We start from the raw sequence: 13,822 nt of genomic DNA, 5'->3' as shown, positions 1-13,822 counted from the left end.
GAATGTGACTTTAAGTGAAGCTTGAAAGCTTTCCTTTTCTGCATGGATTGAATGCAGAAAATTCCATCCATTATCACATATTTGGGTCTAGCCCAGGACCTGCTGCAGTGCCAAAACAAACCACAGACTATTTAAATTCTGTGGTGATATCTCAGCTTGTTTTCACATGGGTACAAACTGTTCACACAGAAGTTCAGTTTGTTGCCAAACCTGCTCATTTTAGCGAAACAGCATTGTTTGTGTGACATGCATAGTGACTATGTGCACAGGGCCTCATAGGTGGAGTCATGACTTAACAAGACAAAGTATTTGTCAACTCATAGTACCCTTTGTTTGTTGTGGCTGCTCTAAAGCAAATGTCATGAGAGACTACCACAGAATGAAGGCATCACATCTCCTGCCAAACATTCCAGCACAATGTGACATCTGGTCACACAACTTTGATGTTAAAGGCATATAATCTCTTTTGCTGGCAGTACCTCTCAGCGTAGATCCACATTCTCAAAAGGCGATGCCTCAAAATGGTATTTTATGATATATGTCAGCGATATAAAACCTGTTTCTGATTCTGACATTGCAAAAGGGAATTTGTGCTCAGTCAATGGCACTTAGAGGAGCCACATTTCTGCTGCTCTCTGGCAAGAGGGGATAAGGTGTAAGTGACTCTCCGAATTGGTGAAACTGATCTGAGGGGTGTTGCAAATAATCTGGAAGCAGTGTAGTGCACAAATATTAACGGCCAAGGTGAACTTGATAGCCCCATAGAAGCACAGTCTTCACCATGTCCTAAGACTACAGTTGCATCAGCAAAGTCCAATCAGGATCATATTACTGAGATGTAGGCATCTCATAGACCTTTAATCACTGAAGTTTATGTCGAATTGTTCTTTGAACTCTCTAGACGGACATGGCCATAGTACTTCTGCCACTTCTATCAGCACTATAACCACCTCCTCTTTATTCTTCCACTTACTTGAGATCTTCACTCTCCTTTCTCCCTGCACCCCCTTCCTACAATCCCCACTCACATTTCCAATTTCTTCACTTTAATAAAGCTTTAACAAGCACCAGAATTCATCACAACTGCCGGTAGGAATTAGTTGTCAATCAGTGATAATTTACCATGATCCTTCCTGTCACTGAATGGCCACACAACTGCATAAACCTTTGTGACTACATGAATAAAAATCATAACCTGCTTTCTTTGCTTCTCTCCAGCAGTAGCTGTGGCTGCTCAAAGACCCTTCTCAAAATTACTGTTTACTCTGGAATGTGGCTGCAAGACTTGCAAGCACTTTGTTATCCCTCTTGTTAAAAATTGCACACTACAAAAATAAATTTTGTGGTGCATGATTACTCAAAATTGATGTGAGAATTAAAGTTTAGAGTTCCTAAAAAAATTTATCAGCATTTTTGGTCAAAAGGGATCAATTGACCTGTAGTCATTGTGATGCATCTGGAATCCGATGCTGACAAACAAGAGGATTGGGTGCAAGTCATTACATAACCTGGGAGAACATTAGCTCAAATTTCACGCCTGAGCCCCATTGGAGCTATAAGTGGTAGAGTATTGATTTTCATAGTCCTGTAATAGAATCTAAGTCATCCAGTGCATATATAGTAATAATGCATTTGCACAGTGCATCGTTTTCCATTAATTGAAAGAAACTAAGTCCGAGATTGCGAGTTACTTGAAAAATTTTTCACACCTACCACTCCTGCTCAGCAGAGAAATGCATTGAGAAAGTTTGAGAGGGAAATATAATGTGCTGTCATGTCCAGTTTAAAACTCGTGAAGAATGGTTTACTTCTATGTGCACAGATTTTTCCAGAGTGAACAAAGTACATTTTAGTTGCTATTGAAACATAAATTTATTCCACATAGAAACACAATTACCAGTATTTTACCATGATAACCAAAAATTATTTCATTCTAACATCTTTCAAATAATTATTTCAATAAATACCATTATTATTGGGCTAAAATATTATTATTGGAAGGAATTATTGGGAGCATGCCAAGCCATTTCAATCCATATGATAATTGAGAGACAATAGCCAAATTCATATCATTACAGCATTGTCATGAAGAGTTGTGGATGGAGAAGGCTACTGGCTTGTCATCAATCATTCAGCCGTCATAATCCCTTTTGTCAGAATTTGTGCTTTCACTGATGATTATTTTGCTGAAGAAGCAATTCAATATAAGCATTAAGTTAATCTTTTGAATAGTTGACCAAGGTACCTACCTCAGATTTCTTTTCATTTAACCTTTTTTTACAAAATGCAGGGTTTTGTATCCTGCTCTCAGGTCATCCCCAGATTGCTAAATGTTAGTGTCAGACCGCCATGGGGTCTGTGCGCTCTTGCAGGGCAGGCTGCAAATCAGCTTCTGCTGAGTTTGCACATTCCAGCCAAGAAGTTCTTCACTGCGATGGTTCTGAACTCTCTTCCTCTCAAGTCCGTCTTGTCGAGACATGGCCAAAACCAGAACGACAGCAATGCTCCCTGCATACATTTGCCCTAGTTCTGGGAAAGAAGAATACCATTTAGACCAACACTGTTAAGGACCATAAGACCATATGTTATAGAAACAGAATTAGGCCAACTGCTTCACCATTTCATCATTGCTGATCCATTTCACACTCAAACCCAGTCACCTGCCTTCTCCCCATATCCCTTCATCCCCTGACTAATCAAGAATCTATCAACCTTGCCTTAAATATGCCCAATGTCTTGCTTTCCATATCCACCTGTGTCAATAAATTACACATATTCAGCACCCCCTGGCTAAAGAACTTCCTCCTCATCTCCATTCTAAATGTTTGTCCCTGGACTCTGAGTCTGTGTCCTCTTGTCTTAGAGTCCTCCACCATAAGAAACGTCCTCTCCACATCCACTCTATCAAGGCCTTTCAATATTCAATACATTTCCATGACATCTCCCTCATCTTCTGAACTCCAGTGAGTAAGGGCACAGAGCCATCAAAGGTTCTTCGTATGATAAGCCTTTCAGCCCCAGAATCGTTTTGCTGAACTCCCTTTGAACCCTCTCCAATGTCAGCACATCCTTATGAAGCCTCAGCATTATGTCCTTGCTTTAATATTCTAGTCTTCTCAAAATGAATGCTAGCATTGCATTTGCCTTCCTCACCACCTGCAAATTGACCTCCCTTTTAAAGTAGTTAATAATCAATTTACTTACCTTGGTATTACAGTAACAGGTTACTTCAAGAATCTTTTTCGAGAAAAGTTTGCTAATCTTTTAAATTCTACAAAGCAGAGTTTGACACAATGGTCACCCTTATCTATGTCTCTGATAGGTTGAATTAATGTTATTAAATTGTATATCCTTCCTAAATTTTTATACTTATTTCAGTCTTTACCAATTTTTATTTCTAAAGCTTTATTTTTTTGACTTGTTAGATTCTATCATTTCGTCCTATCTATGGAAGGGCAAACGTTCTAGTCAGTTGAAATTGATTCAAGCAGTGCAACAACAGAATGGCAAGGGTAAGAAGGCTGCCTACCAACTCCTGGATTTGCCTCAGGATAAAGGGACAGTGAGAGACTACGCAGTATAGTTCAATACGCTTGTGGTGGAGACAGGGTAGGATGAGAGATCCCTCATCACTGCCTTCCAGGGATTGAAAGCAGGAGTCTGGCACAAGATCGCACTGTGGGACAAGCAGAACAGTCTGCATTACCTGATTACTCTGGCCATTCGGATTGACAAATGGGCAACTGAGTGGCACAGAGAAATAATGTCCTGAGCTGCCCACTCCTTACATCACTGTTTGTCTGTACCCTCTCCAGCATTGCCCAGTATACAGTCTATGGAGGTGGGGAGCATGCATCCATTGCAGGAGGAACAAAATCTTTGCAGCACAGGTTTCTATTGTGGACACTTCCAGGCTTTGTGCCCCAAGTGCCCCACAAAGGAGGGTATCTGTCAGCAAGAAGGGAAGTTCTGGCAGGTCGATTCACCCTGCAAACATCTTCCCTTAATTGTGTGATGGTCTCAGTTTCCTTGTCAGCCGGGTCTCATACTTATGAGCTTCAGGCATTTATTGATTCCAGGCCAGCAGGGAACCTCATGGATATCTCTCTGGTTTAAAAAAAAGAGAACATGAAGGACACGTACGGCACTTCATGGGGTTTGCAAACTTCTATTGCCGCTTCATTGGAAACTTTAGTTCCATCATACTCACCAAGAAGGCTTCTTGGTAAAGCAGGATTCCTTCGGTCAAGTCAAGACTTGGAACTAAAGCGATGGTTCTCTACAGCCCTGGTGCTGTAACTCTCAGACCCTTTCATCGTCGAGGTGGATGCATCAGATGTCAGCATCGAAGCTGTAATCTCCCAGTGCTCCTCTGCGGATAACTGGCTGCACCCATAAGCCTTTCTTTCCCATTGCTTGATTCTCGCCAATGGCTTAGCAATAGTAGTTTAATACTAAATAAACATCGCTACTTAACAGTGTCAGTCTAAGTCCCAACCTTTTTCATTACATGGACCAATACCATTAGCAAGACGCCTGGGCACCCCAGGTTGTGAACCCCTGCGTCTAAATGGTAGTTTTCTTCCCTGGAACCATGGAGCACAGATGCTGCTCTGCTTCTGGTCAAGTCTCGACAAGACTGAAATGAGAGGAAAGGAGTTAAATGCAACACTAATTGGCTGGAATGTGTATACTCACGAACGTGGCTGCTGAACCTCTTAAACCTTCCTGCTAATTATTACTTATTACCCGATGCAAGAATGCACAGTACTACACAGAATAAAGCAACAGCTTTTTATTTAGTAGCTTGCTACTAAACAGAGAGCTCTCCTAAGGCACACACAGGGGCTCGTACTGGAGGTCTCTCACTAAAGCCCAGAGACACAGAGTTTTTATATCATTTTTTTGTCTCGTACACAGGGAACGCTTTTTTAACTACCCCCATGATCATATGCCTAGCAACAGTGGTATTTTCAAGGCACAGACCAACTGTTCCCCTTAAAAGGAAAAAGTTCAGACCACCAGGACAATGTGCACCATTAAATGATTTCTAACTTTCCAACCATCAGTTCTGCATATTTGTAGGCAGGGTATAATTTTTAGATTACAGCATCCTGCAGGTGCAAGAGCATGGCCTACCATCTAATGTCAGCAGAATGAACTAGCCCTTTTACCATCTCAAACCTGTTCAGCAGCTTGCCTGCTAGGGTGTGCAGATCCCATGGGACAGTCCATGGTTGTGACAGGGTCCCTCTCCACCAGAAACCTGTGCCTGTTGGAAGTCCCGGATGAGAAACTTGTCCAGGATGTCATAGGCTGGACCCAAGAACATTTCTCAAGACCATAACCCTCCCAATCCATGAGATGCTAGACACTTCCCCACACCCGGCGAGGAACCAGGATGCACTGCACACTCACTTCCCAGAAAAAAAACTTACAAACCTTCTAAGTGCAAGTTTCATCCTTTGCTTATCTCTATAAGGCAGTTTCATGATGCTTGTCTGCAAAACTTGAGGTTGAAGAGTTACCATAACTCCTGAGAGGCCGAACATGGTGCTGTTGGGATCTGACGATAGCAATGTGATCATCGAATTCTCTACATTTTATTCACAGTTAATTTTTACTTGGCTCTGAAATAGATATGTAGTATTACACATATAATACAAACCAATTAACTATAGCAGGGACTTTTGGATATTCTCTCTATTATAAGTTCTGTTATTGTAAAATGTTGGTATTTAACAGCTTCACTGAATGTAACTCTGATCAGTGCAACCTCTAACTTCAATCCTTTGTTCTAATATTTTATTTCTAGTATTTGAAATATATTGGCAATTTGAAACACATTGAAACAAAGGCAGATGGCTCAGCTAACTTTGGATTTGATATGGAACTGAAGAATCCAAATCTGAATATTTTTCTATATAAGGTGACTTATGAGTTTTCTCTTAATAAAATGTTACCAATATGGCATATGATATATGGGCAAGAACTTTCAATCTTAATTTACCCAAGGCATCAAAATCATTATTTTTCATCTAAAAATTATTTGTCCAGATATCAGCCCACCACATAACACCTTATCTTTAACAATTTAGTTACAGTATTGCAATGTATGAAATAATAGTGCTACAATAACTTTGATCAGTTATCTAACTTTCTTTCAATCTTCTAGATACCAGGATTAGATTAAAATATGCTTTCTCATATATTTCTGAATGTAGCAGGCGGGGCTCATCTGAATCATATGTTTCTGAATAACATGTGTAAGAATTTGCTTGGATCGAACACTGTAAAATTAAAAGTATATCTATAGACTATAAGACCATAAGATATAAGAGCAGAATTAGGCCATTTGGTCCATCGAGTCTGCTCCATCATTCAGTAATGGTTGATCCCTTTTCTTTTCCCTCCTCAGTCCCACTTCCCTGTAACATTTGATGCAGTGGCCAGTCAAGAACCTATCAATCTCCGCCTTAAATACACACAATGACCTGGCCTCCACAGCTGCCTGTGGTAACTAATTCCACAAACCACCACCCCCTGGCTAAAGACATTTCTCCGCATCTCTATTGTAAATGGACAACCCTCTATTCTGAGGCTGTGCCTTCTTGTCCGAGACTCCTCCACCATGGGAAACATCCTTTCCACATCTACTTTGTCTAGGTCTTTCAACATTCAAAAGGATTCAATGAGATTCCCCCCCCCCCCCCCACCATCCTTGTAAATTCCAGCAAGTTCAAGCCCAGAGTCATCAAATATTCCTCATAAGGTAACACTTTCATTCCCGGAATCATCGCTGTGAACTTCCTCTGAACCCGCTCCAATGCCAGCAGATCTTTTCTGAGATAAGAAGCCTAAAACTGTTCACAATACTCAAAGTAGGGCCTCACTCTGAGGCCTTATGAAGCCTCAGCATCACATCCCTGCTCTTGTATTCTGGACCCTTTGAAATAAATGCTAACATTGCATTTACCTTCCTCACAACCACTTCAACCTGCAAGTTAACCTTGAAGGTGTTCTGTACAAGTACTCCAACGTTCCTTTGCATCTCGAGTTTTTGGATTTTCTCTGTTTAGAAAATAGTCTGCACATTTATTTCTTCTAATTGTATTTCATTTGCCACTATCTTGCCCATTCTCCTAATCTGTCTAAGACCTTCTGCACCATTCCGGTTTCCTCAACGCTACCTCCCCCTCCACCAATCTTTGTATCAGGTTAACTGGTCTGTAACTTTGTATCATCTCCAAACTTGGAAACAAAGCCATTCATCATCTAAATCATGATGCAGTTCATCTGATCCAGGTGACTTATGTACTTCATGTCTTTCAGTTTCTTTAAGCACCTTCTCCCTTGTAATAGTAACTGTACTCACTTCTCTTCCCTCACACCCTTCAACATGTGGCACACTGCTAGTGTCTTCCACAGTGAAGACTGATCCAAAATATTGATTTAGTTCATCTGCCATCACCTTGTCCCCCGTTATTATTCCTCCGGACTCATTTTCTAGCGGTTCTATTTCAACTCGCTTCTCTCTTTTACTTTTTTATATTCTTGAAAAAGTTTTTTCTATCCACCTTGTTATAGTTTGCTAGCTTGCTTTCATATTTCATCTTTCTATTTTCCATTGCAATTTGTAGTCCACATTCCAGCTGCTGTTTGGACGCCTGTATATAACTGCCATCAGGGTCCTTTTACCCTTGCAGTATCTTAACTCAACCCACAAGGATTCAACACCTTCCATGAGACCATAAGATATAGCAGCAGAAGTAAGCCATTCAGCCCATCATTCAATTATGGGCTGATCCACTTCATCCAGACATCTCCTCTCCCCTGCTTTCACCCCATACCTTTTGATGCCCTGGCTAATCAAGAACCTATCTATCTCTGCCTTAAATACACCCAATGACCTGGCCTCCACAGCCACTCATGGCGACAAATTCCACAGATTTACCACCCACTGACTAAAGTAATTTCTCTGCATCTTAGTTCTAAAAGGACATCCTTCAATTCTGAATTTGTGCCCTCTTGTCCTAGAATCCCCTATCATGGGAAATAACTTCACCATATCTAATCTGTTCAGGCCTTTTAACGTTTGGAATGTTTCTATGAGATCCCCCTTCATTCTCCTGAACTTCAAGGAATACAGCCTAAGAGCTGACAGACATTCCTCATATGGTAACCCTCTCATTCCTGGAATCATTCTCGTGAATCTTCTCTGAACCCTCTTCAATGTCAGCATGTCCTTTCTAAAATAAGGAGCCCAAAACTGCACACAATACTCCAAGTGTGGTCTCCCGAGTGCCTTATAGAGCCTCAACATCACATCCTGGTTCTTACATTCTATACCTCTAGAAATGAATGCCAATATTGCATTCGCCTTCTTCACAACCGACTCAACCTGGAGGTTAACCTTTAGGGTATCTTGCACAAGGACTCCCAAGTCCATTTGCATCTCTGCATTTTGAATTCTCTCCCCATCTAAATAATAGTCTGCCCGTTTATTTCTTCCACCAAAGTGCATGACTTTCCAACATTGTATTTCATTTGCCACTTCTTTGCCATTCCCCTAAAGTATCTAAGTCTCTCTGCAGGCTCCTTGTTTCCTCAACACTGCCTACTCTTCCACCTATCTTTGTATCATTGGCAAGTTTAGCCACAAATCCCTTAATACCATCATCCACATCATTGGCATACAGCATAAAAAGTAACGGTTCCAAAACTGACCTCTGAGGAACTCCACTGGTAACCAGCAGCCAGCCAGTATAGGATCCTGTTATTCCCACGCAAACAAAATTCAAACAACACACGTAAAATGCTGTTGGAACGCAGCAGGCCAGACAGCATCTATAGGAAGAAGTACAGTCAACTTTTCGGGCCGAAACCCTTCATCCCGACTTCTTCCTATAGATGCTGCCTGGCCTGCTGCGTTCCACCAGCATTTTGTGTGTGTTGCTTTTTTTCCCGCTCTCTGTTTTCTGCCGACAAGCCAATGCTCCATCCATGCTAGTAACTTCCCTGTAATTCCATGGCGACTCCTTGACAAAGGCCTTCTGAAAATCCAAGTACACCATGTCTACTGCATTTCCTTTGTCTACACTGCTTGTAATTTCCTCAAAGAATTGCAGTAGGTTTGTCAGGCAGGAGCTTCCTTTCTGGAAACCATGCTGGCTTTGGCCTATCTTGTCATGTGCCTCCAGATACGTCATAATCCCATCCCTAAAATCAATTCCAACAACTTCCCAACCACTGATGTCAGGCTAACAGGTCTATAGTTTCCTTTCTGCTGCCTCCCACCCTTCTTAAATAGTAGAGTAATATTTGCAATTTTCCAGTCATCTGGTACAATGCCAGAATCTATCAATTCTTGAAAGATTATTGTTCATGCCTCCAGATACTTCCTTCAGAACCCGAGATTGCATTCCGTCAGGTCCAGGAGATTTATCCACCCTCAGACCATTAAGCTTCCTGAGCACCTTCTCAGTCATAATTTTCACTGCACAAACTTCACTTGCCTGACACTCTTGAATGTCCGGTATACTGCAGACATCTTCCACTGTGAAGAATGATGCAAAATACACATTCAATTCCTCTGCCATCTCTGCATCTCTCATTACAATATCTCCAGCATCATTTTCTATTGGTCCTATATCTACCCTCAGCTGTCTTTTACCCTTTATATACTTCAGAAAGCTTTTAGTATCTTCTTTGATATTAGTCACCAGCTTCCTCTCATAATTCATCTTTTCCTTCCAAGTGACCTTCTTAGTTTCCTTCTTCAAGTTTTTAAAAGCTCCCCAATCCTCTATCTTCCCACTGCCTCTGGCTTCCTTGTATGCCCTCTCTCTTGCTTTTACTTTGGCTCTGACTTCATTTATCAGCCACGGTAGTGTCCTTCTTCTCTTTGAAAATTTCTTCTTATTTGGAATATATCTGTCTTGCACTTCCCTCATTTTTCGCAGTAACTCCAGCCATTGCTGCTCTGCTGTCCTTCCTGCTAGTGTCCCTTTCCAGTCAACTTCAGCCAGTTCCCCTCTCATGCCAGTGTAATTTCCTTTATTCCACTGAAATACCAACACATTGGATTTTATTTTTTCACTCTCAAATTTCAAAGTGTACCTGATCATATTGTGATCACTGTTCCCTAAGGGTTCCTTAACCTTAAGCTCTCTTATCACCTACTGATCATTGCACAACACCCAATCCAGCACAGCTGATCCCCTAGTGGGCTCAACAACAAGCTGTTCTAAAAAGCCATCCCTTAGACATTCTAAAAATTCTCTTTCTTGAGGTCAAGTACTGTCCTGGTTTTCCCAATCCATTTTCACGTTAAAGTCCCCAGCAATTATCATGACATTGCCGTTCTGTCAGGCCTTTTTTATCTCCTGATGGAATTTGTAATCCACATCCTGGCTGCTGTTTGGAGGCTTGTATACAACTGACATTAGGATCCTTTTACCCTTGGTATTTCTTAACTCAACCCATAGAGACTCTACACCTTCTAATCCAATGTCATCTCTTTCCAATAATTTAATATTATCTCTTATACACAGAACCACACAACCCCCTATGCCTACTAACCTATCTTCCCGACACACCATATATCCTTGGACATTCAGCTCCCATCCTATGTCACATCTTTCTACTGATTTGATGCCATTCTTTACCAGTAGAGCCACACTACCCCTTCTGCCTCCCTTTCTATCCCTCCAATGTAACGTGTAACCTCGGACGTTCTGCTCCCAACTACAAACATCATTCAGCCACAACATCATGCTTGACAATCTGTAGTCCACCTCATCCACCTTATCTCTTACACTCTGTGCATTGAGATATAACATTTTGAGTACTGTATTTGTCTCCCTTTTAGATTCGGCATCCCTAATGCGCTAATACCATGTTGGCTGCAATTTTGTCCTGTCACCTGCCTGCCCTTGATGACTGCATGCAATCTTTGTTTTTTTCTTACCATCCATCCTATCCTGAGTCTCTTCACTCCAGTTCCCACCCCCCTGCCAAACTCATTTAAACCCTTCCCAACAGCTCTAACAAACCTGTCCATGAGTATACTGGCCCCCCTCGGGCTGAGGTGCAACCCATCCCTTTTGTACTGGTCCTACCTCCCCCAGAAGAGATCCCAATAGTCCAAGATCCTGAAGCCCTGTCCCCTGCACCAGCTTCTGAGCCATGCATTTATCTGCCAAATCATCCTGTTTCTACCCTCACTGGTGCTTGGCACATTTAGCAATCCAGAAGTTACTACCTTCTCAGCTTTCTGCCTAGCTCTCTAAATACTCTCTTCAAGACCTCATTGGTTTTCCTTCCTATGTCATTAATACCAAAATGTACCAAGGTATCTGGCTGCTCTCCCTCCCTCTCCAAAATATTGTGGACGTGATCGGAGACGTCCCTGACCCCGGCACTTAGCAGGCAACATACTATCCAGATGTCCCATTCACATCCACAGAATCTCCTGACTATTCCTCTGACTGTGGAGTCTCCTATCACTACCACTCCCCTGTTCCCCTTCTGTTCCACAGACCCATGCTCATTGTAACCTGGTCTCCATGGCATTCCCCTGAGAAGTCATCCCTCACAAAAGTATCCAAAATAGTATACTCATTATTTAGGGGTTTGGCCACAGGGGTGGTCTGCACTAACTGCCTACTCGCCTTCCTAGCTACCTGCCTCGTGCAATTTAGGGGTTATTATTTCCCTGTAACTCTAATCGATCATCTCCTCACTCTCCCATACAAGTCGAAGGTCATCCAGCTGCTGCTCCAGGTCCCTAACACGTCCTTCAAGGAGCTGCAGCCGGATGCACCAGGGAGATGCAGTTCCCTGCAAGATTCTGGGTCTCCCAGGACTCCAACATCCAGCTTGAAGGACACACAATGGCTATTTAAACTACTCTGAGTATGCCTGACACAATAAGAAAAAAGTGAAGCTTAACAGAAACTTAGCCGGACAAATTACCCAGAGGCAACACCTCTCTCGAGCCGAAGCCTCCTTTGACCCAAAGCCTGACAATCCCACTCCCAACAATGGCCAATCCATTTGTCCCTTCTGTACTCTTATTTGCTCCTCTCTGTGCTGTTCCCACCGCTAATCGGGCCGTCGGAATGAAAATGAACTTGCGCGAAGCTCTCCTTTTCAATGAGCATCTCTGACCTGAGAGAAACCTCCTCACTCTGTGCTGCCCCCACCGCTGATTTGGCTGCCAGAATGAAACTAAATGCCTGCGATGCTTTCCTTTTAAGTGAATGCTGCTGACCTGCGAGAAGCCTCACTGTGCGAATATTGAAAAAATTTAATATCCTTAACTTTATTCCACTTGGATTCTGCTCTGCTTGTGATTTGTTAAAGGATGAAGAAATGATTCCACTTTCAATGAGTGAAGATGGAAAGCATCAACTCAGACATGTTGGCAAAAGGTATAACTTCTGTATCAAAGATCTTCAGCCAGAAGATGTTGGAATGTACAAGATAAATGTTGAAGATGCGTCTGTTTTTGCAACAGAAGTTGATATTTATCGTAAGTGCTGTTTCTGCAGATCATGGAATTAATACCTACGCAATCTGATAATTTACCCTCATTATAATTTTAATTGCAGTGTTCACTCTTTTTCATTTGTAATTGCAGATATTCCAGTTGCTTTCAAACAGTCATTGCAAGAAAGTAAATGTAATGAAACAGAAGATGCTGTCTTTGGATCCACCATTTCAGTACCACTGCCTGTCGAGTGGTTATACAAAAATCTGACTCTGGAAGATAGTGATAAGTATCAAATTACTGCGTCACCAGATGGTTTAACACATCGTCTGATTGTAAAGGATGTAAATCTTGGAGATAGTGGAGTGTACACCATTATAGCAGGAGCTAGATCCTCAAGTGCACACTTAACCGTGGGAAGTAAGTCTAACCTGTTAGAAGATACACCTATGCAAATCCTGACTTCCTTTGAATCTTTGCTAACATATATCTTCCATGAGTATTCCTTCAAAAACAACACACTCAAGTATTACATATGTGAGAATTAGAAGTAAGAGTTAAAAAGCAGCAAAATTAGATTACACACTTTTATGATCATCTGTAAGATAACCTCTTTACTAGACCGGGATTCTTATTTCAAATATACTGAGTTGATATTAACTCTCCTGTCAGTCAGAAAACCTGGAGAAGGATGTGATTTACAGGGTGGGCAGGCAAAAGATACGTACACAACGCTGGAGGAACTCAGCAGGTCAGGCAGCATCCGTGAGAAAAGAGTAGCCAACGTTTCGGGCTGAGACCCTTCATCAGGAATGGGGGGGAAGAGAGGGCCGAAGCCCAGTAATAGAGATAGGGGAGGGGGTAGGGCCTAGAGGCGCCAGGTGGAAAACCCATCAGAGAGGATGTATGCCCATGTGTTTAAGTAATCAAGACAGTAAGAATCCAAAGCCGTAGACAGTACGGCTCCTTGAGAATGAACTACCATTCACTAATATCATGATTGATATTCTATGGCTAGCTTTCCCATTCATAGAACTTGGTGTACAGAATTCTGTCAAATCAGGATTTTACATTCCTGACAAGTGGAATCCTCAGGCTCATTTTCCGGCTCATCACTGGCTTAAAGGGTTGGGCATTTATTCTGAAACTGTGACTCCGTTTCTGGACTTGCATTCAAGTAATTTTTTTTCCTCATTTTTAACCTTACAAATATTATAGGCAATTTATAATTTTAAATGAGACCGTCATTTTAATCTTCAGTATTCCAGAGAATACATGTAGTAAGTCTGTCCGTCCTGTTCAAACTCACATAAGTCAGCCAATCTCCTA

General features: G+C 41.8%; 1 protein-coding gene across 6 annotated transcripts in view; it reads left to right on the top strand.

The window, feature by feature from the left end:
- Window positions 1–13,822, top strand: part of LOC140717146 (immunoglobulin-like and fibronectin type III domain-containing protein 1) — an 85,110-nt gene that overhangs the window by 20,352 nt on the left and 50,936 nt on the right. For all 6 annotated transcript variants that reach the window (XR_012096461.1, XR_012096462.1, XM_073030412.1 and 3 more), the window contains 3 exons: window positions 5,816–5,929; window positions 12,367–12,535; window positions 12,644–12,913. Coding sequence is in view for 4 of the 6 variants with exons in the window: in XM_073030412.1 (XP_072886513.1) it covers window positions 5,816–5,929; window positions 12,367–12,535; window positions 12,644–12,913 (553 nt within the window). In the remaining 2 variants the exon portion in view is untranslated. The remainder of the gene's footprint in view (window positions 1–5,815; window positions 5,930–12,366; window positions 12,536–12,643; window positions 12,914–13,822) is intronic.

This window comes from Hemitrygon akajei, chromosome 27 (genome assembly GCF_048418815.1).
Source record: "Hemitrygon akajei chromosome 27, sHemAka1.3, whole genome shotgun sequence".
Lineage (NCBI taxonomy): Eukaryota > Metazoa > Chordata > Chondrichthyes > Myliobatiformes > Dasyatidae > Hemitrygon > Hemitrygon akajei.
The sequence above is the reverse complement of the archived record's forward strand: the minus strand, read 5'-3'. Positions and strand labels throughout refer to the sequence as shown.